The sequence below is a fragment of the Haemorhous mexicanus genome, chromosome 5, assembly GCF_027477595.1.
Source record: "Haemorhous mexicanus isolate bHaeMex1 chromosome 5, bHaeMex1.pri, whole genome shotgun sequence".
Taxonomy (NCBI): domain Eukaryota; kingdom Metazoa; phylum Chordata; class Aves; order Passeriformes; family Fringillidae; genus Haemorhous; species Haemorhous mexicanus.
The window spans coordinates 75,092,204-75,113,508 of NC_082345.1; the positions used below are offsets into that span (position 1 = coordinate 75,092,204).

At 54.1% G+C, this 21,305-nt stretch overlaps 1 protein-coding gene across 2 annotated transcripts in view; it reads right to left on the reverse strand.

Moving 5' to 3' along the window:
* Positions 1–201: 201 nt before the first annotated feature.
* NRF1 (nuclear respiratory factor 1) overlaps positions 202–21,305 on the reverse strand; it is a 71,761-nt gene continuing 50,657 nt past the window's right edge. For both annotated transcript variants that reach the window (XM_059847629.1, XM_059847630.1), the window contains exon 11: positions 202–2,114. In XM_059847629.1, the coding sequence (XP_059703612.1) occupies positions 1,951–2,114 (164 nt within the window). In that variant the 3' untranslated portion in view covers positions 202–1,950. The remainder of the gene's footprint in view (positions 2,115–21,305) is intronic.

Genomic DNA, 21,305 nt, shown 5'->3' on the forward strand with positions numbered 1-21,305 from the left:
TGAAAATGAGATAAATGGCACCAAAAGAAAGGATTACACCTCAAACCATCACCATGAGGTGATGCTCACCTTCTCCTCTCCAGCCCCAGCATGGGAGGGGGGAGGGACCAAAGCCCAGAGCACCCACCAGGAAGGGAGGGATGGCAAATATTCCCAAGAGTCCCCCCAGATCCCCCAGAACAGGAGAGCTGGACACCCAGGTAGACACATTTGTAACAATTTATTGAATGAGGCAATAATAGACACTGGGAAAACAAGGGGGGGTCCATGCTCTGCTATTTGCCTGGTTTTTGTCTTTTTTTTGGGGGGGGAGGACTAAAAGAACCTCATTTCTTTGCCAAAGAAACACTGACTTGGAAAGCCACCGACATCTTCACAACGACGATAAAAAAATAATCATTAGAAAAGAAACCAAACCCAAAAAAGGTCCTAAACTGGAGAACCAGGACTGTCTCTGTGGAAAGATCTCCCTCCCCTCGGAAAAGGACCAAAGAACTGTGTACAAAGAACAGCTGATAGGTTTGTTTCTGTGGTTTTTTCCCCCATAAAAAACAAGTAAATACAAGAATCTGAAAACTCCCTCGAAGGCAGAGCCAGACGTGGAGAACTTGAACGGCCACTTGGAAATGATGATAAAAAACCCCCCAAAATAACCCCAAAAATTAAATCCCTCGGGAAGTGCTTGCAGGGGGGGAGGGGTTGGGCTGGGCACGAGGGTTTGGCCCATGGGGATGCTGAGTAAAATCCGCCCCCCACAAACACCCCACCCCACCCCAAAGGCTTTTTTGAACCCTCCTGGGAAGGATTTTGGGGTTAAAACCGTGCTGGGAGAGGCACAGGGCAGGAGCAGGACGGGGCTGGGGTGAGAGGGGCCCCCAAAGGGAAGGGTCTCACTTGCATCCCCCCCGCAGGCAAAGCCTTTCCTGCAGGAATTGCAGGAGGAGAGGTCGGGGCTGGCAGCAGGGAATGGGATGAGCCCGAGGTGGCTCCTTGGGGGGGAAATCCCGGGAATGTGGTGGGAAAAAGGGGGGGGGGACACAGCCAGAGCCCCTTTAGAGGCGCCTCCGCTCCGGTCTAGAGCCACGAAATAATAATAACAACAACAACAACAACAATAATAATAATAATAATAAAGAAAAAACCAAAAACAACCCCAAGGATGTAAAAGGGCAGGTAGGAGAGCAGAGAAGTAGGAACAGGTCTCCAGTGTGCACCAAGGGAGCCGAGCGGGCGCGGATCCTCCGCCGGCTCCTGGAAGAGCGGCATCCCTCCGGGAGGGCTCCACCCCTGCAGTCACACATGCATTTCCTTTTTTTTAGGTTTTTTTTTCCTTTTTCTTCCCAGGAGAGGAGTCTTTTTTTTTTTTTTTTTTTCCCCCAAACTTTTTTTTTTTTTCCTTTTGTGGTTTGTTGGTTTTTTTGTTGGTTTTTTTGGTTTTGTTTTGTTTATCCGGGGCGGGTTTTTATGGAATATAAAAGTCCATATTAAAATCTTTGATACCTAATTTGCTGTCGAGGTTGGTGCTGGCTGAGGGTGTCCGTGCTGCCCCCAAGCCTCCTCCTGCTCGATCCCACGTGGGGGAAAACGGGGCATAAAGGGTCGCTTTATTTTTATTTTTCTTTTCTTTCCAACCTCCTCAGAATCAAAGTCCCGTCACAATTTGGCTTCTCATTCCTCCGAGAGCAGAGTGGCGCTAGAAAAATGCACTTTACACACATCCTCTGCCAGGATTTGGTTGGTTTTTTGTTGGTTTTTTTTTTTTTCTATTTTTCTCGATTAAAAAAAAAAAAAAAAAAAAAAAAAAGAGAGAGGAAAAAGAAAAAAAAAAAGTCAACAAAACCTTTCGTTTCCAAAGCTGGGAGACTCAAATGCCACCTGATTGCATCTCTGGAGAGGCGTAAAAAACCTGCAGTGGAGGAGACTGGGCAGGGTCCGGCTGCTGCTGCGAGGTCACTGGTCCAGGGTCACCACCTCCACGGCCTGGCCGTCCATGGTGACGGCCGTGTCCGCGATCCGCGTGGTCACCGGCGCCATGGCCACCTGCACCGGGCCGTTCCCCTGCGCCAGGCTGGTCACCACCGTCTGGTACATGCTCACGGGGATCTGCACCAGCCCTGCGGGGACACGAGGGACACCGGGCTCAGCCAGGGGCTGCTCGGGGGGGGCTCCTTGGAGCTCTCCTGCCTGCAGGGGGGTCCTCAGCTCTGTCAGCACCTGGAGCTGCTGCGCTGAACCCTGAGAGGCCCCGGAGCTGCTCCAGGGATCCAGGCTGGGAGAGCTGGGAATGCTCCCCTGGAGAAGGGAAGGATCCAGGGAGAGCTTCCAGCACATTCCAGGGCCTGGAGGGGCTCCAGGAGAGCTGCAGAGGGACTGGGGACAAGGGATGGAGGGACAGGAGCCAGGGAATGGCTCCCAGTGCCAGAGGGCAGGGATGGATGGGATCTGGGCAATGAGGAATTCCTGCCTGGGCTGGAACTGCCAGAGCAGCTGGGGCTGCCCCTGCATCCCTGCAGTGTCCAAGGCTGGACAGGGTTTGGAGCAGCCTGGGAATATCTGAAGGTGTCCCTGCCATGGTCTGGGTTGGAACTGGATGCTCTTTAAAGTTCCTTCCCACCCAACCCATTCCATGACTCTGTCCATGAAAAGCAGCGGTCAGGAAGGGCAGTGCCCCCAGGCTGGGTGAATGATCTGTGCCCTGGGGCCTCGCTGAGCTGGATCTGCCCTCCCTGCAGCCAACGGGACGGGAACAGGGATGGGATGGGCTTGAGATGGGTGGCAGCACCTTGGGGCCCACACCCCGGGGCTGTGCAGCTCCAGGGAGGGAATAAGGACGAGGAGCAAAGAAATAACATCGTTTCTGGAGCAGGCACCCAGCCCAGCCATGTTTGGGGTGGTACAGCAGGGAGCTGCTCAGCCAAAACCATCAGGCTGAGCTTTCCTGGAGGCAGGGATTGCTCCCACCCACCCCACAGCCCAGCAGGGATCCCCCACTGATGAGGAACACACTCCCCACTTGATATGCCCAGAACTGGGAACTGTGGAGCTGAGGAAGGGATAAATTTGGCCTCTCCCATCCCCTGTAACTCTGCAGGTCACCCCAACACCTCCCCAGCGGTGGCACGTGAGAGGATCCCATTGCTGTGCATCCATGAACCCCATTACAACCCTCTCCAACACCATTCCCTTCCTCCTGCTCCCTCTCCATCCCAGCCAGGTCCTTCTGCCCTCACAGGGACAGGGCAGTGTGGGACCAGCAAGGCCTGGCCAAGCCAAACCTGCTCCTGGCACAGCCCCGGGCTCTCACACGTGGGTAGGTGACACATGGAACAGAGAAAGGAAAGCAATCTCGCTTTCTCAGCCCTTCCCCAGCCATGGATGGGTTCAGCAAAGCACAAACAGCTTTTCCCAGGCTGGCCCAGCTGCAGGAATGGATCAGATGGATCACCCCTCCAGGCTGAGGATAGAGCTGGCAGAGCTCCGGGCTGGGAGGAAAACGCCGCAGTGCCGAAGGCGCGTCCTGCTCAGCCAGGAAACACCAGCCAGGGTGACAACAAAACAAGAGGCCCCTGAGGGTCACTGTGATGTGAACGGTGGAAAGAGGTGCAGAAAACAGCAATGAGCACTTTGCAGAGCTGGGCAGGGGGATGGCAAATCCTGCAGGCTGGGAGGAGGAACTCCATCGCCCTACTCCGGTGTTATCCCTGTGCCCAGCTCCACCTTTGGCTTGGCCAAGGGGGATTTGGACAAGCGAGATCATTTAGGCATTTCAGAAACTACCCACACCTCTGCTGGGAGAAAAACCAGCTTTTTGAGGGCAACCAATCCTTCCAGCAGCAGCAGCAGCACGGGATGGATGGCCAGCCCTGCCAGGACACCAGGTTCCTGAGCAAGGCTTTCCCGAAAAAGCAGCTCAATCCCTTTGGGCTGAGGAGAGGGAGCAGAGCTCTGCCCCACCAAGGGCACTGGTTTGGTAACAGAGGCAGCTCCGTGTCCTTGGATAACTCTGTGTGCAGACAGGAAAGCTTAGGAGTTAATCATCCTGAGCAGGTGGGTGACCCCGGCGCTGCCTCATCCCTCCCCTCGGGGTCCCAGCGCTCCCGGGGCTGGGAAGGTTCCTGATCCCCCAGCCCCAGGGGTCGTGGCCACCCTGCCCAGGCCCAGCCAAGGAACTGGTTCCCTGCTTGGTGGCTCAGCACCAGAGTCAGGAGGAGGTTCCCAGCTCCCAGGGCACTCTCTGGTCAGTGGGAATTTCAGGCCACAGAAGAAATGAGAAAACAGAGCTCAGGCTCATGCCTGCTGAAGGAAATCTCTGAGCAGAGCCCTCGGAGAACACAGCACATCCCAGTTCAGGCAAGAGCTGGAGCTCTGGCCTGGGATGCACCTCAAATCCCTGCTCCAGACCAAGAGGCCAACTAAGCCCTTTGGGTGACTCGGGTTGTTAACCCAGAGGAGATGAAAGGAACAGGGACAGTGCAGGGAGCAGAGCCACCACCACCCCGCGGGCCACAGACCACGCGACGCTCGAGCCACCGTCCCTCCGTGCTGCCAAACGTGCCAAATCCGGGCACTGGCCAGCCCCGGGCACCCATGGGGTGTTTGGGAAGGGTGAGGGTGAGTTAGCTCAGCCAGGGCTCGGCCGAGCCCGGCCAGCTCTGGGAGCTCTGGCCAGCGCGGGGAAGTCTCCGTGAGAGGCGGCGCGGATCCCGCTCTGCGTGGGATTAACGCAAATCGCCTCAGCAGATGACGTGGAGGCCCTTCCTGCCAGGGGTGGTGACAAACCAGAGCAGGAGAGGGCTGCAAAGTCTGCTGTGCATTAGAGCAGAGCCGATCGCCCTTGGGAGAGAGACGATTAAAGCACTGAGATGCTGTAATCAGGTCTGGGATTGGCCCCGCGCTGCATCTGCTCAGACCTGCGCCCTGATTAGCCCTAATCTAGCTGGCATATGTTAATCTAAAGCATGGATTTCAGACCCTTTCAATTGTATTAAAAACAGGAAATCCATTAGACAAAAAAAGAAAAAAAACCAACCAGCCCCAAACCAAGTTCTCGAGTCTTTGGGAAATGCATTTCTGCAAAGAAAGTGGAGCGGGGCCGGGAGCGCTGGGAGGAACGGGGCAGGCAGGGAATGGGATCCCACTGGAACCTGAGGCTGCTCAGGGCAGCTTCTGCCCGGGAGGGACAGCAGCAGAGGGCAGGGATCACACACACAGCAGCACAGACCGTGCCCACGGGCTCCCAGGAAGGTGCAGCCAGGCTGTGCCTTGGCTTGCCTGCCAGGAAGCCCCAAAAGCCCCTCCTGTCCTCGGCAGGGGTGAGGAGCCAGCTCCAGGCAGATGGGGAGGTGGTGGGAACCTCCTCAGCACCCTGGTGCTTGAGGGAAGAACCCCAGAGTGGAGATGTTCCCTGAGGGAGTTCACGGCTCTGCAGGTTGAGGTGTCACAAGGGACACTGCTGGAGGAGGAGTGGGACACAAGCCTGGGCTCATGAAGCAGCACAGAACTATTGCTCTTGGGAGTTCTTTTATGGCACAAAATGGAAAATGCACGAGGACTTGAGCCATCACCTTGGAGCCCCTCAGAGAGCACAGGACATTGTCTGGTTTGGAGCAAGGCAACATCACCTGGTGAGAGCCCAGAACCTCAACTGCTGCTGCCACTGGGGATCCTTGGCTCCAGAGGCCAAGGCTGACTCTGCTCTCTTGGGCACCAAAGGCCCAAGTGCTGCAAGCTGTGAGCACTGCAGAGTCAGCAGTGAGGGACCTCACCAGTCCCTCAGCCCCCTGTTTCAGCACCAAATGGAAAAGGCTAAAAAAAGTGGGAGTTTTCCACTGGACCTTCTTGGCTGTTGATGTCCAGCTCCTTCAGAGGAGTTTGTTTCCATCAACCCTGGAGGGAAACCAGAGCAAACTGTGCTGAGCACCATCCTGCTGAAGCCTTTCGTGGGAGATACTCCTGCACCTTCTCCTTCCCCTCCTCTGGAGGCAGGGGCTGAGGAATCCAGCTGAAATTCCTGTGCCCAGGAATGCACTACAGGGCCCCAGCTCACAGGGCAGCAGACACCATCTCATCACCACGCTCCTTGCAGAGCCAGGGGTGACTTTGGAAGATGTGATGGAAGAATTCTTGTCAATGATTCAGAACGAGTAGATTTTAATACACAAAAAAAAAAAAAAAAAAGAAAAACCAAGCCAGAAGACCTCCAAAAAATGAGATGTTTGCCCTTGGTGGGCAGCACAACAAAGGGGCTCTGGGCATGCTTTGGTCTGCATTCCCAGGTGTAAAAACATCAAGGCTGATGCAGGTAAGTAGGGAATAATCACCTTTTCTGATTGTCTTGCCCCCAGTAAGACACGAGCTTGAAGTGCAGCATGGAAACCCGCACTTAGGGGGTGGAAAAAATCCCAGATGACAGCTGAACATAAGGCTGGTGAAGCTCTGGAGCAAAGTCTCCATCACTGGAGATGTTTTAGAGGAAGTAGGACTGAGGCTGGCTCAGGAACGGGGCTGGTCCTACAGAATCCTGGAGCAAAACCCATTTCTGTCCTCACCAACTGCACTTTTGGACTCCACCTGGAGTGGTACTGCCAACTCTGCTCAGCACAAACGTTAAAGTGCCCCAAACTGATCTTTAGGAGATGTTTCCTTTGACTGGGAACTTGGTTTGTGAAGACTTCAAAAAAATATCCTCTTGACCACCTCCCTTCTGGGGAACTGACTGGGGGGGCCTTCAAGAGGTGGAGGAGGGGGACAATCAGTGGGCACCAGGGTGTGTTTTCAGGGAGATAAACCAGTTCCTAACAAGGTCCAGCCCAGCAGCTGAAAGGAGAGCTCTCAAGGTCAGCTGTTACCCTGACAAATCCTCAAGTGCCAAACCAAACGTGTCCCTTGAGGCACGAGGTGCTGACATGACACCACTGGAGGGATTTCACTGAAGCCAGCCTCAGCATTTCAGGAATCCCACCACACTCAGCAGGGACAGAGGAGCAGAAGACATCTCTCAACAGGAACACTTGGTTTGAGATAAGATGAACTGAAGGCTCAGCCCTCCATCTTTTACCAGCTCAGCTGCAAGAGCATCAATGATTGACTCTGACATCTTTCAGGATGATAACTGGAAGGATTTTTCTCACCAGAAATGGCTCAGTGCCCCACCTCTGCAAGTGCCCAAGGCCAGCTTGGACAGGGCTTGGGGCAGCCCGGGATGGTGGGAGGTGTGGCTGGAACAGGATGATCTTTGGTCCCCTCCAACCCAAGCTGGCCTGGATTCTGTGATGGTGCCAAACCACAAAGCCCCCGTGCAGTGATGTAAGCTCTGAGAACCTTCCAGGCTCACAAGTCACAGCTCTTCCCTACAGAACCTCTGTGCCAGCCAGGTCAAAACATGAAGGTTTCTCCACCAAATTGTCTGCAAGAAGCTGAGGTCCTCATTTGAGATCCTCCTCCATCTGTCTCTTCAGGAGCTACTCTGGTCAAAACCCCAAGAGAGAACAATTTAATGAGGCACCTGAGGCTTTGATATCAAAGCTGAATCAATTAAGTTACACCACAGCCCTGACTTTTCCTTAGAAGGGAAGATAAATGCAGGAGATGAGATCCAACATTCCCAGCCCTGGAGTCACTGCCTCTATCCCTGCATCCACCACACCTCCATGGTCACATCTCATCTCTCAGACTGTCCCTGGGGGTCACCTGCCTGCTTAACATGGTCAGTGACTCCTTTTCTCCTGAGCTTTTCAAGGAATGCCTGGGTGTGGCACTCAGGGCTCTGGGCTGGGGGACAGAGAGAGGATTGGGCACAGCTGGGACTCGGTGGCCTTGGAGATCTTCTCCAATCCAGCTGATCCAGTGTGGGATTCTGGCTCCTCTCCTGCTCTGCTCACTCAGGGCAGCAGGAGTTGCTGTCTCAGTGACCCCCAGAGCCACTGGTTGATCTGACACCATGGGAATGGGACAGGTCAGGAGGCAACACCACATTTACACATCTCAATCTTCCTCCCACCCACTCAGCTTCAGCACAGGGTTGGCATTTTGCAACAAAGTGTTGTTTTAAATAAAATCCAAACATCCAAACTTGAGGTTTCCCTCCAAAGCTCGCTCGGGACCAACCTTCCTTCCCTGGCTGGGAGCACCAGCATCTTTGGGACATTCCTGGTTTCTTCCTCCCTGTGAGGAGGGAGAGGCCACGGCCTAGCCAAAATCTGAAACCTCTTTGGATTAATCTCCCTTATTTCTTCCAGATCTTTTGTGGGGGCTTTGAGTTTTTGGGGTTTGTTTTGGATGTTTAGGGAGTTCCTGGACTTCTTTGAAGGTTGCAGCACTTTGAGACAAAACCACAGGGCTGGAACTCCTGATTTACAGGAATTATCTCCTCTGGAGCCTCAGCACTTCCATGGAAAGAGGGAAATCCCAGTGAGCCAACCTGATGCCCAGACTCTTCCCTGGCACAGCAAAGACCCTCAGCTGGCAGCAGTGGTGACAAACGTGTGTGTCCTTCACGGGTGACACCAGTGCCACGGGCCTGTCTTTGCAGCAAGGACAGTCCCAGGAGGAAAAAAAACTTGCAGTGATGTTTAACATGGGAAACAATCTGAAATCCCAGGTTTTCTATTTTTTAAATGGAAAAACTCCCAAGAAAAGGGTGCTTGGGAAAAGCAGAGCAGCAGTTTGGTGTCCTGGGGGTGGATTAGCTCCACGCTTTTTGCTGTGTCTTACCTGAGGCCATCTGTCCCCTCCTCTCCCCTTCATGGGGTGAATTTAGAGCTGGAGAACAGGCCCTGGGCATCACCTGAGGCAGAATTAAGCTGTCCCTGCTTAAGCTCAGTCCTCACCTAGACCTGCCCCTCTAGTGCTGGGTCTCCAGGGCGCGGCACCTTAAACTGGAGTCGATTTGTCACTAAGGAGAGGTGACAAGCCCAGGGAATGTGTCTGCCTGTGGGAAGGAAGGTTTTTCCAGGGCTCCAGGGCTGGGAGCTTACAGAATAACCTGTCTAAGCCTCCGTGATGAGCTGGCTTTGGCGTGGACACACCTGAGAAGATTAGAAGTCTATCGTGGTCAATCATCTCTACACGAAACGCAGATAAAAATAGAGAAAGTCCAAACCCCAAAGGTCTGCTCCTGCTGGGCTCTGCTTCCCCCACGATCTGCTGGGTGTGTACAAAACAGGGGTTATCAGTGCCAAGCTTCTCAGGAAGCAGGGAGAGGGAACACCTCAGGAGAAGTCAGCCTGTTCCTCTCCTCGGGAATCAGGTGTTAAAGCCACGAACGAGATTCTGAACAATCACCTCAAAGGGATCCCCAGTAGATTTTGCCAAAAGTACTTTGCTGACTGCCCAGTTATGCTTTTAACATCCCCAGGGGCTCTCCCAGGGAAAAGATGGATTCTTATCCTGCTTTTTTGAACAGATTTTAGTGTCCTGCATTTTCCACAGGTTTTTATTAATGGCTACTGTGTGAAGTACGGCAAGGCACCACCTAAAATTACAAAACCTTTTTATAGCCTGAGTGATATCACCACATCCCAAAGGCATTTCAACCCCAAACAGTGCCCAGACACAAGAACCAGACAGACAGAGCCCCTTTAACCCCAAGAAACACCAAGAGGGACCTAAAGGTCCAAGTGCAAAACCAGCTAAATCCCAACATTGCAAACTACCACCACAAAAATCCACTCACCTGATGAACCCTCTGCCATGTTCCACTTGCAACATGAATAGTCTGCTGCTAGGATGCCTGACAATGAAATGTAAGTGTAAAAGGGGAGACACTACAGCTGGAGAGAGGGATTTAGGGGGGTGATTAATGTATTCATAGGAAATGCATCCTTTGGTTTACTGGGTGATTGCAAAAATTCAGTGCCCCCATAGAAGCAGCACCCCAGGATCAGGCAGAGCAACTGAAATATTTCTAATTCCATCCAGAACATGGAGTGTGTAAGTGGGAGGTAAGAATAAGGCACTGCCAGATATTTTACCAACATTTAGATGTTGAATTGCCCAGAGAGGCCCCCTGAGGAAAGCCTGCACCAGAGCAGTGAAATCCATCACGGAGAAGCTCCGGCCACCTCCAGCCAAGCCCTCTGCAATTCCCACCGTGAGAGACAAACGAGGGGCAGAAATGGCTGCCAAAGTGGAATCTCCACATGTCCCAGGAGCACGAGGCTGGGAAGTTCATGGAACCCAGGCACTCCTTGGGGCCTGGGAGGAGCTCCATGTGATTGTAAGGCTCGGGGGGCCTGGCAGGTTTCAGCGGGGCCGCTGCCGATGGATCACATGCGAGCACATCCTACAGAGCGCTGAGCACATGGAGACATAAAGCAGCCATTGTGCTGGCAGAAAGGCAATCTGTAACCAGATAGGCCCTGGCTCCATCTAAAAGCCATTTTCCCAGCATTTTTGCTGATTTGCTCCCCAGGAGCCTTCCCTGCCACAACAGGGTGCACATTCATGGCCAAGCGGCGGGTCCGACGCCTCGGGTTCTCCCCCCCTGCCCCATCAGTGCCTCTGTGCCAGGGAATTCTGTGCTCCTAACCCAACAGAGGTGGCTTCAGCCCCCCAGCAGAGCCTTTGGAGGAGGAGAATTCCTTGGGAAGGCATTTAAAGCTTTACCTTGATATGGAAAGCTGCAGCTGTGGTGATCTCCTGGAGCCTCACCTCGCACGAGGTCCTGCCCAGCTACCAGGAGGTATGTTTGGCTTTTTATCTCAGGGGAAAATGGGCTGGAAATGCAGCTTGAAGGCTCCTGTTTTCCCTTTTCCTGAAAGCATGGCCTCCAAATCCAGCTAGAAGGGCATCCCTGCTCCAAACCAGCACATCCCCTCCTGCAGCAGCGTCCTGGGCTTTGCTGTCCACAGCCTGTCCTTCAGAGGACAAGGGACACGTTTGGCACAGTTTCCCCCCAGGTAGGACCTGGCCCATCCTCAGTGAGGTAAGCAATAAATCACAGTAAAAACACGGCTCAGGTGTGGAACTTTTCATGTAAAGAGCAAGTTTTTACAGCCCACATTCCTCCTTTTCTGCACACCACCGTCTCCCGCTGCCCGGCAGGTGAGATGGGCTCCCACCTCGCTCTCCTGAGAGTATTTGTCCTTGGAATGCTGCTGCCTCTGGCAGATTCCTCCCTTTTAGCTCTGCACATCTGGTGCTAAAAACACAAAGTTTGGGCTCTGGCCTGGCGACTGAAGGCACAGAAATTTGTGCTCCAGCCATCCAGGCCTGGGGGTCGGAAACGTCCTTTGCACACCAAGAGAAAGCAAAGATGGGTGCAGGGAGAGGGATGAGTTTGTTTTCCCAAAAAGATTTCCAGCTGTTTTGTCCCTGTCAGTCTCACCCTGGATGTGCAAAGTGAAGACTTGTGGCACATGGACCTGCACAGACAAAATCTGTGAGGAGAATCAGGCAGTGCAAGAGCCTGAACTGTCCCTTCCCAGGCAGACAGGACAGGTTGGAAAATGAGAGAGCTGTGGTGGTGGTGGTGGCTGGAGAATTCTGTTTTTATTTGCTGGGATGATTCAGGCCCGAATTCCCACTGCTCTGGCTCAGAGGGGAGGTCCCAGGTGAGGAAGCACATCTCTAACAGGAGCAAACACACAGAAACCCTAAACAAGTCCAAGTCTTCATTTTCTGCTGGACCTCAAACCTCTTATTATGTAATTCCTATTTGGAAGTGCAACTCAAACTTGATTTTTTGGGAGAATGCACCAGGAACCTCTGAGAAGGACATCATAACTCATCCATGGGTCAGAGCAATGGGAAATGACAGGGACCAAACTCCCTGCTGGCTCTGAGCGAGCAGAAACCCCCCTGGCTGCTGATCCCTGCGACTTCAAAGGAGCTGAACATCCCCCATTGATGCCAGCAATAAAATTCCACTTCCATTAGCTCCATGTCCACCACTTAAAGGCAGCAGTCCCACTTTGCACACCAATTAGAGCTCCCCTAATGCCTGGCAGCACAAAGCTTTGGGGTTTTTGGTTTTCCCCCCCATGGGAAGAGGTGGAAGGGAAGAGATCAGGCGGCTCAGGGGAATAGCAGAGAGCCTTTCACTGCGAGGGCTCTGCTCAAATCTGTCCTAGGCCAGAGGAACAGATGGTCCCTCCCGAGGGCTGGGCTGTGGCTTACATGGAATAAGGGATTGTCTCGGGCCACTGGTGGACAATTTACTGCAGCCACAAACACCCTGCTGGTGGTTTCTGCTCGAGAAACCCAGGGATTCCACGGCTACCAAGCAAGTGCTGCCCACCTGATCCCAGGCACCTCGTTCCTGCAGGGAACTGAGGGGAATTGCTGCCTGTGAGGTGCAGCAGCCTGGATCTCAGGCTAAAACCACCTGCTTTAGCTGTCATCAGCTCCTTGGACTTGTCAGCAGCAGCACACGCTCACTGACCTTCCCCTGGGAGCTTTGCAAGGTTAAAATCATGAACTTCCCATCAAGATGGGGAAGTTCAGGGATCTGAACAACAAGGGGGCACACCCACAGGGAAAGGAAGTTTGCTACAGTCTGTAAGCTGGAGATGAGAATAATAAACCCATGATTAATTTCAAACCAATGCCAAGCTAGTGCTCTCTCAGTCTGTATCTTCTCCAGGGCAGAACTGAACTTCCCTTGGGCAGATGGCAAAAAGTCCACTGAGTATCCCAGGAGCAGAAGAGGGTCCACATGAGCCACCAGGAAGTGTTACCCAGGGAGAGGAATTTGTGTAACTGTGAGGGAATAAATTATGCCAAAAGTCATGGAGGGTGGCAGGCAGAAGTCAAATTCAGGCTTAAAAATGCCACTCGTGGTTTTGGGAAATATTCAGAGGAAACCACCTGAGGAGAAATGGCTCTCTTAAAATTCTTGGAACCTGTTCTGCAGCTCCAGGAGGGCTCCCAGGAGGAATCCTGGAAGTGAGGGCTCCTGCCCTGGCTTTTCAGGGATGGCTCCAGAGCCATCCAGGGGGGCTGGGCTTGCGCAGCCTCTCCCAGAGTGTGCGGAGCAGGGAAAATAGGGCGATTCCCTGGAATCTTCCTGCACAGCTGTTCACCCTCCGAGGATTACTGCTGTCACATGAGCTGCTTTACAGCAAAGCCAAGCTGTCTCCATCAGCTGAGAAGGTCACTGGGAGACAGGGCCCTGCAGGGACAGACACCTCACCCTCCTCTGCCTTCCCAAAGGGACACAGGCTGTGGGAAGGGCGTTCCCGATGGTCACAGGGCAAGGGAAGGTGGTTCTACCTCCTCCCCTCTGCTCAGCTGGACTCCACATCACAGGAGGGATGTCCCAGTGCTGAGCCACTGCTGTCCAGGGGCCAGGCTCCAAGCAAAGTGCTGGAAGCTGGAAGAGTCCTTATGGTGACAAATTTGCCTTCTCTTCCTTGGGTGCCCACCAATGTTTGGGACAAAGCCACCCAATGGTCACCAGCCAAGGGACACCAAGGTGCAGCTGCATCTCCTCAGGTCTTGTGCAACCTGCTGGTGCCTCAAAAAACAGCCCAGGCTATCCCAGAGCAGGAAATGTCCTCCTCAATCCCATATTTAACAGCTGAACATCAAGGGAGAGGAAAGAGTTTCACCTGGGAAAGCAGAAATCTGAAAGTTCAGTGCAGCCCCCTTGGGAAAATTCATTAAAACCTCCGTGCTCCTCGCTCTGCCAGGGCTGGGCTGGTGCACAAGGGAAACCCTTCTGCTCCCAGGCCCGGCGGCTGCAGGACAGGGCTCTTTACTATGCCCCAGAGGCACAGGACAGATGGGGCTGTGCTTTTAGCCTTTAAAATCAGAGCCTGCTCCGGAGACCCAATGAGGAGGATAAATCCAGGCACCGCGTGAGCCTCTGGATGTGCTCAGGAAAAAAGCAATAGAGGAACTTGGGAGGTCAGAGCCTGCTGAGGAGGCAGCTGAGGCTCTCAGAAAAGAGGAGCTGAGCACTTTTCAAGGCAAAGAAAGCCAACAGCCACCTGGAGTTTGGAGAAGTCCATCAGGAAGTGGGGAACGCACATTCCAGAGAGGAGCAGGGAGAGAGGGAGCACAGAAACCACAAACGGCCCGCAGGGAGGAACCTTTGGTGTAAAACAAAAGGCCAGGAGCTCGGTAAATGAAGAGCCAGCAAACCTCAGCGCAGGGAGCAGCCCCGAGGTGCAGACGGGCCATTTCTCCTTCCCCGGGGTGGGGGCAGAGCTCCCAGAGCCCATCTCATTTCCTGAGATGCCTCCCGCAGCAGCGACAGCTTGCTGGGATTTCAGCCAGCTTCCCATTTGGATCAGATTGCACCCTGCACCCGCTGAGAGCCATTAAGGGCCCTCGGGTCACACCAGCCTCCTTCCATCCCCATTCCCAGCCCTGCCCTGGAGAGGGTGGCCTGACCCAGCCCGGCCCGCAGCCACCAGGGCACCCCGGGGATGGCAGGAGCTGTGCCCGGCTGTCACCCACTGCTGACTGCAGCAGGCTCTGCCCCGGGGGGGGCAGGGGCAGCAGGGAGCCCCTCTCCATCTGCCCAGGGCAATCCCCGGGTGCTGCACGGGCAGGAGTGGCACAGCACACAGCAGGGACATCCCCAGCCTTGCAGTGGTGCAGCACTGTCCCTCCCTGCCATGGCTGGGATGAGGCAGGAGGCCTTGCAAGCCAAAATCTGCCAAAATCTGCACGGGGAGATGCTGCAGCTGCTGCACAGCTGTGGGGAGCACTGCCCATCCTCAGCCCCGGGCTCAGCTGGAGGAACTGCCCTGAACTCCAGGCACAAATTTAGCTCTGCTCTGGGCAGCAGCTCCCAAGGAGGGAGAGCTGGGACCTCTCCTTGGGGTTTCTGGAGGAGCAGGATCAGCAGGGATGGTGCCAGCAGCACAAAACTGCCCTGGGAACTCTGCTGTTGAGCTGGAAGATCTGCCAGAGATGGGCTCAAAAAGCTGAGGTGGGGCTGCCACAAGCTGCAGAGAGTTTGGAATGAGTTGTTACTGCAGGGAGAATCCACCACGTGGGAATTTTATCCTGGAGAAAGGAGCAGCAAAGCAGAGCTGGTCTCGAGTTTGGCTTCATCCATGTCCACCCAGCTGTTTTCTCCAGGCTGGTGGTGCCTGTGGACCTTCCAGAAGCACCACAACCCTGTCTGGACCCCCTGAAGAAGCTCTGCTGGTCAAGCTCTGGCAAGTCTCTGACCCAGGGTAGGTTAAGCATGGAGGAAGAGAAGGAGAAGACCTGGAGAAAGGACTCAGCAGCATCTCTGATGGGTCAGGAGAGCTGCAGGGCTGGGCAGAGCTGGATTTCTGCCCCCACCTGTGCCCTTCTCCCTAAGCCAAGGGCTGTAAATAAAACAGCACCAGGCTGGAGAGGGGCAGCTTGAATTCCCTGTGCTGGAGCAAACACTGATCCCAGAGGGTGGCACTGCTGAGATCTGCTTGCAGACACACTTCAAAAACACCTCCGTCCTTCCCATCCCCATTCCTGCACTGGGAACAGTGGCAAACAAGGAAATGTTTCCTTGTGCTTCCAGATGTATTTAGGAGAAGATGCCAACTCTACTGGCTGCCATTCCTGTCCTGCCTGGGTTCAACCACATCTCTTTTAGACAGGAGTTGTCCAAGGATGAAAATTCCCATCTATTGCAGACACCCCAAAATATTTGCTGTGACCACAGAGCCACGGGCCCTGAGAGCCCCAGCCACCCAGAGGGGACCAGGAAAGCTCAGGGCATGGCTCTCAAAGCCAAGTTGTTGGGGATTTTGACACAATAAACAGAAAAAAACCCCTGGAATTTAACGTGAATGCTGGTGGTGGTGAAGTCAAAAGAGAAGTCACTAAGAGATCACAGAACCATGGAATGGGCTGGGTGGGAAGGGACCTTTCAAGGGCACCCAGTGCCACCCCTGCCATGGCAGGGACACCTCCCAGTGTCCCAGGCTGCTCCAGCCCCAGGGTCCAGCCTGGCCTGGGACACTCCAGGGATGCAGGGGCAGCCCCAGCTGCTCTGGCAGTTCCAGCCCAGCCAGGAATTCCTCATTGCCCAGATCCCATCCATGCCTGCCCTCTGGCACTGGGAGCCATTCCCTGGCTCCTGTCCCTGCAGGCCTTGTCCCCAGTCCCTCTGCAGCTCTCCTGGAGCCCCTCCAGGCCCTGGCTCTGAGCTCTGCCTGGAGCTTTGGTTTCTTGAACACAGAGAAAAGCAGAATCCAGGGAATCCAAACCCATCCCTTCACCTGCCAAAAGGCCTCTTTTCAGCACCCACCCTGCACTGAGCAGCTCCTGCTGAAGCCACCTGAATTCCTGAGGGGCTGTGAGATGCCTGGAAAAGCATCATACAAATCCACCAAACAAAGAGGCTTCAAATCCAACCCAAAGCCACAAGGAGTCCCAGCCAAGCATCAGAGTGTTCCCAGCCAGACTGAGTAATTCCTGCTTTTGGAAAGAAGAGTCACCATGAAAATGGTGGGATTTAACAAAAAACAACTGGGATCCATCAAACATGAAACTTCCCAACATGACATTCAGAAGACAGTGTCAGATCATCTGAATTTTCCAAGGGAAATTCAGGATCAGCCAAAAGAACTTCAGCTTCCTGATAGCACAGCAAAGACAGGAACTGCTTTAGGTGGTCAGACCTACTTTAAATTCTTGCACCAGCCAACAGGCAGCTCCTCTTTCAAAATTTATGGCTAAAGAAGAAATCCTGCCCAGCCTGGAGTCGCTAGCAGTGCTGCTCCCTTCCCTTCCCTCTTGCAGCCCAGAACAAAAGGGAACATATTGCAACTGTGCTGGGAGAGGAGGGCTGCTGTCTATTGCTTTAAATGTAATGTTAATGCCCTGTAATCAGCTTTAATTTTTAAACAGACCCAGCCCTCCTGTCCATTTCCCCTAATTCAGGACACGTGGAAGGTAAATGGCCTGTGCTTAAAGCAGGCCAGCCTGGGCTGTGACAGCTGGGGAGCCTGGCAGGCTCAACTGCCTGATCACAGCAATGCATGGCAGAACTCACCAGGGGAGGGGACACGGCAGGGCAGGGGAGGTGCTGGAGATGCTGCGGGGTCAGGGAGAAGCCAGGAGACAAGGCCAGACAGGGCATGGCTTATTTAGGGGGTGGCAGCTCCCCGAGACCGGCGGGAGTGGGAGAAATGATGGGAGGGATGGAGGTGTCCAAGGAAAGGCTTTGGATGAACCCCTCCCTGCCCCAGGGAAGGGGCTCCCTTTGGGATCCTGGGAACTCTGGCATGGACATGCTGAGCAGGGACAGCACCAGGAGCTGAGTCACTCCTGGGGCCTCCTCCCTCTGGGCTCTCAAAGAGCAGCCTGGAGACTTCACGTGAGACTTGGACACAGAACAGGGGCACAAAACCACCCGGGAGGCTCCTTGTGCTCCTCAGGCACTTGGTGAAGAGGAGAGAGCCCTTGGGACATCCTGAGTGCTCGTCATGTCAAAATATCCCTGAGAATCATGGAATGGTTTGGGCTGGAAGGGATCTTGAGGATCCAGCTCCAAGCCCCTGCCATGGCAGGGACACCTCCCACTGTCCCAGGCTGCTCCAAGCCCTGTCCAACCTGGCCCTGGACATTCCAGGGATCCAGAGGCAGCCACAGCTCCTCTGCACACCCTGTGCCAGGGCCTCCCCCTGCTCCCAGCCTGGAATTCCTTCCCAAAATCCCATCTGACCCTGCCCTGTGACAGTGGGAAGCCCTTCTGTAAGCCTCACTCCTGTAAATCCCCATTCCTCACCGGAAGGTCTCCCTGCAGCCTTCTCTTCTCCAGGCCAAACACAGACAATACAATGAGGTTTCTTCTCCCCCAAAAGACCAGACTGCCTCCAGAAATGACCTTTCTGTGTTCCCACCACAGAAGCCCAAAGGAATCCTCCTCCAGCCCCTGCTGGGCTCTGCGGGGCTGGTTCCACCCCACACCTGAACGGGACCGGAGCGGGGCAAGCTCCGGCCACGGATGTGGGGCAGGAGGGGCTATTTTTAACCCCGTTGGTGGGCAGAGAAATCCTAATCGCCAGCGGCAGCCTCATCAGCAGGGCCAGGATGTCAGAGCAAAGCCGGCGGTGGCAGTGAGTGCCAGCCCTGTCACGGGGACAGCGGCGGGATTAGCGGCGGCCACCAGCCAGCACCGCCAACGCCACCACCGGGGGCTCCAGAGGGCACGGCAGGGTGTGCCAGGGGGGCACACACAGCCCTTGGGGGCTGGGCATGCCCTGGCTCTCCTGCTGCTGGCAAAGAGCTGGGGCTGGTGCCCCAAAATGCCAGCAGGGAATTCCTGGTCCCAGCCAGCAGAGCCAGAGGCTTCAGTGTTGGTTTTCCCAGCTTTTATAGAGATGGGGCAGCTGAGAGGTGTTTGAAGAGATTTTATTCTATTATCAGTTTTGATGAATAGTGAGGCACAAGAGATGTAAAGCCCAGTGCTATTCCATCAGAAGCTAACCTGGGTTTTGGTTCCAATACTTTGTGAATGCTTTTCAGCCTTCTGCCACACAATGCTGCTGTTCCTTCTAACACCACTCACTCAGTATTACCCCTCTCAACAAAAACTAAAAAAACCAACAACAGGGAAGGGGGGTGGGCACAGGATGCAGCAGGAACCCCCTCTCTACAGGGCACACACAGGGGAGTGAGTGTCCTTGGAATCATGGAATCGTTAAGGTTGGAAAACACTTCCCAGATGGAGTCCCACCATCCCCAGCACTGCCAAGGCCACCACTGCCCCATGTCCCCAAGTGCCACATCCACGGGGCTTTGAAATCCCAACAGGGATGGGGACTCCAAACCTCCCTGAGCAGCTGTGCCAGGGCTGCACAGCCCTTTCCAGGAAGGAATTTCCCCAAATCCCCCCTGAGGCTGCCCTGGCCCAGCCTGGGGCCGTTCCCTCTCCTCCTGTCCCTGTTCCCTGGGAGCACAGCCGGACCCCACGTCCCCAAGTGCCACATCCACACGGCTTTGAAATTCCCCCAAGGTTGGGGACTCCACCCCTGCCCTGTTCCAGTCCCTGACAGGAGAGGAATTTCAGTGCCTTTCAGTGAGGAATTGTTTTCCCAATATCCTAAACCTCCCTGATGCAATGTGAGGCCGTTTCCTCTGGCCTTGCCGCTTGTTCCCTGGGGAAGAGACCCCGACCCAACACAGATGAAACTCCTTTGAACTGAGGTTTATGCCAAGGGATTTCACCCAGAGCCCAACAGCTCAGTTGCTGACAAGTATTCATTGACACACAGCAATTTGTCCTCTAGGAAACACCTCTCCCTGTTCCTGGGGCTGCTCAGCAAACGCAGGAACTCACTCTTCTGCTCTCCTTGCTGGCTTCTCTTCTACCCTTTCTCATCTGAAACGCACCTGCAAAAATTATTTTCCTCACCTTTCCTTCAGACTGGGATTAAATCCTACCTGTTTCAGGGAAAACCTTCATAAAAAAATTCTGTTCCCACCAGGGAGGCCCTACAAAAAGCTTGACTCTTTCCTTCCTGTCCTCCTGGATGCAAACATGCTGATCTGCACTTTGCCAAGCTGCTAGCGACTCATTTGGCTCCATCTTCCCTAAAAAGGAGATCCAACAGGAAAAACATAAAATACTCCTTTTAAAAAAGTGACATTTGCAGCCCCTAAGCCTCCCCCCATGAACTGTAAAAATGTTTTTCTCATGTGAAAAAGCCACCAGCTCCCAGTGGCTCTGTGCTCCTCCCTGTCCCCAGGCACCCCAAAGCGAGGACAGGGATCCCAAACCTGTGCTGGGCTCTCCCACCCGTGCTCCTGCTCTCTGGGAGACACACACAGCACAGGGAACAGGATCCCAGCCCTGCCTTTCCCTCCTGGGTGTGTTCTCACCTGCAGGCAGAGCTGCAGGAGCTGCCAGAGGAGCGCTCCCATTTCCCACCTGCACGGCCCAGGCTGGGCACAGCTCCCCAGCTGCTGACTTTGGGTGGGAAGCTCGGCAGCCTCGCCCAGAACTGAAGCTTTTCCAGCATTTAAACCTCTTGCCAGGTGGAAATCACCACCTGGAGCAGCAGTTCTGTGTGGCACTGTCACCCCAAACCCTGCTGAGGCTCCTTTATCCTGCACATGTTGGAGTCCTGCATGCTGAGAACTTTAAACTTTCTGTGCTGAAGGGCACAGAGCCACAAGAAATTGCTGTATTTGACCTGAGGCTGTGGAGAAAACTTCCAAAATTGACTGACAGCACTATGGGTCTGTAGTTTGATTAGAGGTCTGTAATATCACAGCGTAGAAAACTTAAGAGTTTAAGGTTTTAAAATACAACAATATATATGGGGCAAGATAGAAGTTTTAGGGCAGTGGCCAGTTGTTCTTCTTCACCTTCTTCTCCATAAGTTTAAGTAGTATTTTGTAATTAGACAAAGAATTCTCCATTGTGGACTTCGAGTGATTAGTTATGAAGTTAAAAGTAAAAATAATTTAGATGTCATTTCTTAATTGGATAGTTTAGCCTTAAAAGACCTTGTATAAAAAGATTGTTGGCCATTTTGTAGCTTGTTAGTAGAATGCTGTAGAACTCACCACTTGTAATAGAAATAGGAAATAATAACCACCTAAATCTGAACACAAAATATCATCTCGAGAGCTTCAATCCCAGCCTTGAGAGAAGCAGGAAAAAGAAGCCAAAAGCCAACAGCACTGATGCCTCCTTCCTGGGCTGGTGGAGCAGGGAGCTCTCTAATCCCCCTGCCCACGTCAGACCCTAATGCTCCTCACAGATCCTGCCTCAGCCCAGCCCTGAGCACGGCCCCCTGTGCCTGTGTGGAGAGCAGGATTGGACTTTTGGCATGGAGAAGGGCAGGACTCGGGGTGGGCTCCTCTCAGTGCCCCCTTTTGTGCTCCCAGGAGCATCTCCAGCAGCACAGGGAGGAGATCCAGCAGGAAAATCCCCTTTGGGGACAGGAAAAGAGCAGCCAAGGGGGACAAGCAGGCTCCACTGGATCTCTGGCTGTGCCAAGCCACGGTCTGTGAAATAAATTCCCTTCTTATGGCTTGATCCCACATCCTCCTCAGCTTCTTCCTTCCCACTGCTCCTCATTCCAGGCCCTGGTTTGAATCCCAGCAGGAGCTGGAGCGTTCCACTCCCCTCGCCTTCCACAGCGGCCCCGGGCTGGAGCTGCCCTGCCCCTCCCGGGCAGCCCTGCGGGCACAGCCCCGCCAGGAGCCTCATCAATATTTCAGCGGGCAGCCGGGAAGCCCTGGCAGCTCTCAGGGCCCCGCGATCGATGGCAAACAAAGGGCTGGGAGGAGGAGGCTGCTCCAGCCCGGCACCGCTCCTTCTGAGCGCCTCTCTCGCTCCAAAAGCAGCTCCAGGGCACGGAGTTTCTCTCAGCAGAGCATTTCCCAGCATTTCCAGGGACTGGTGC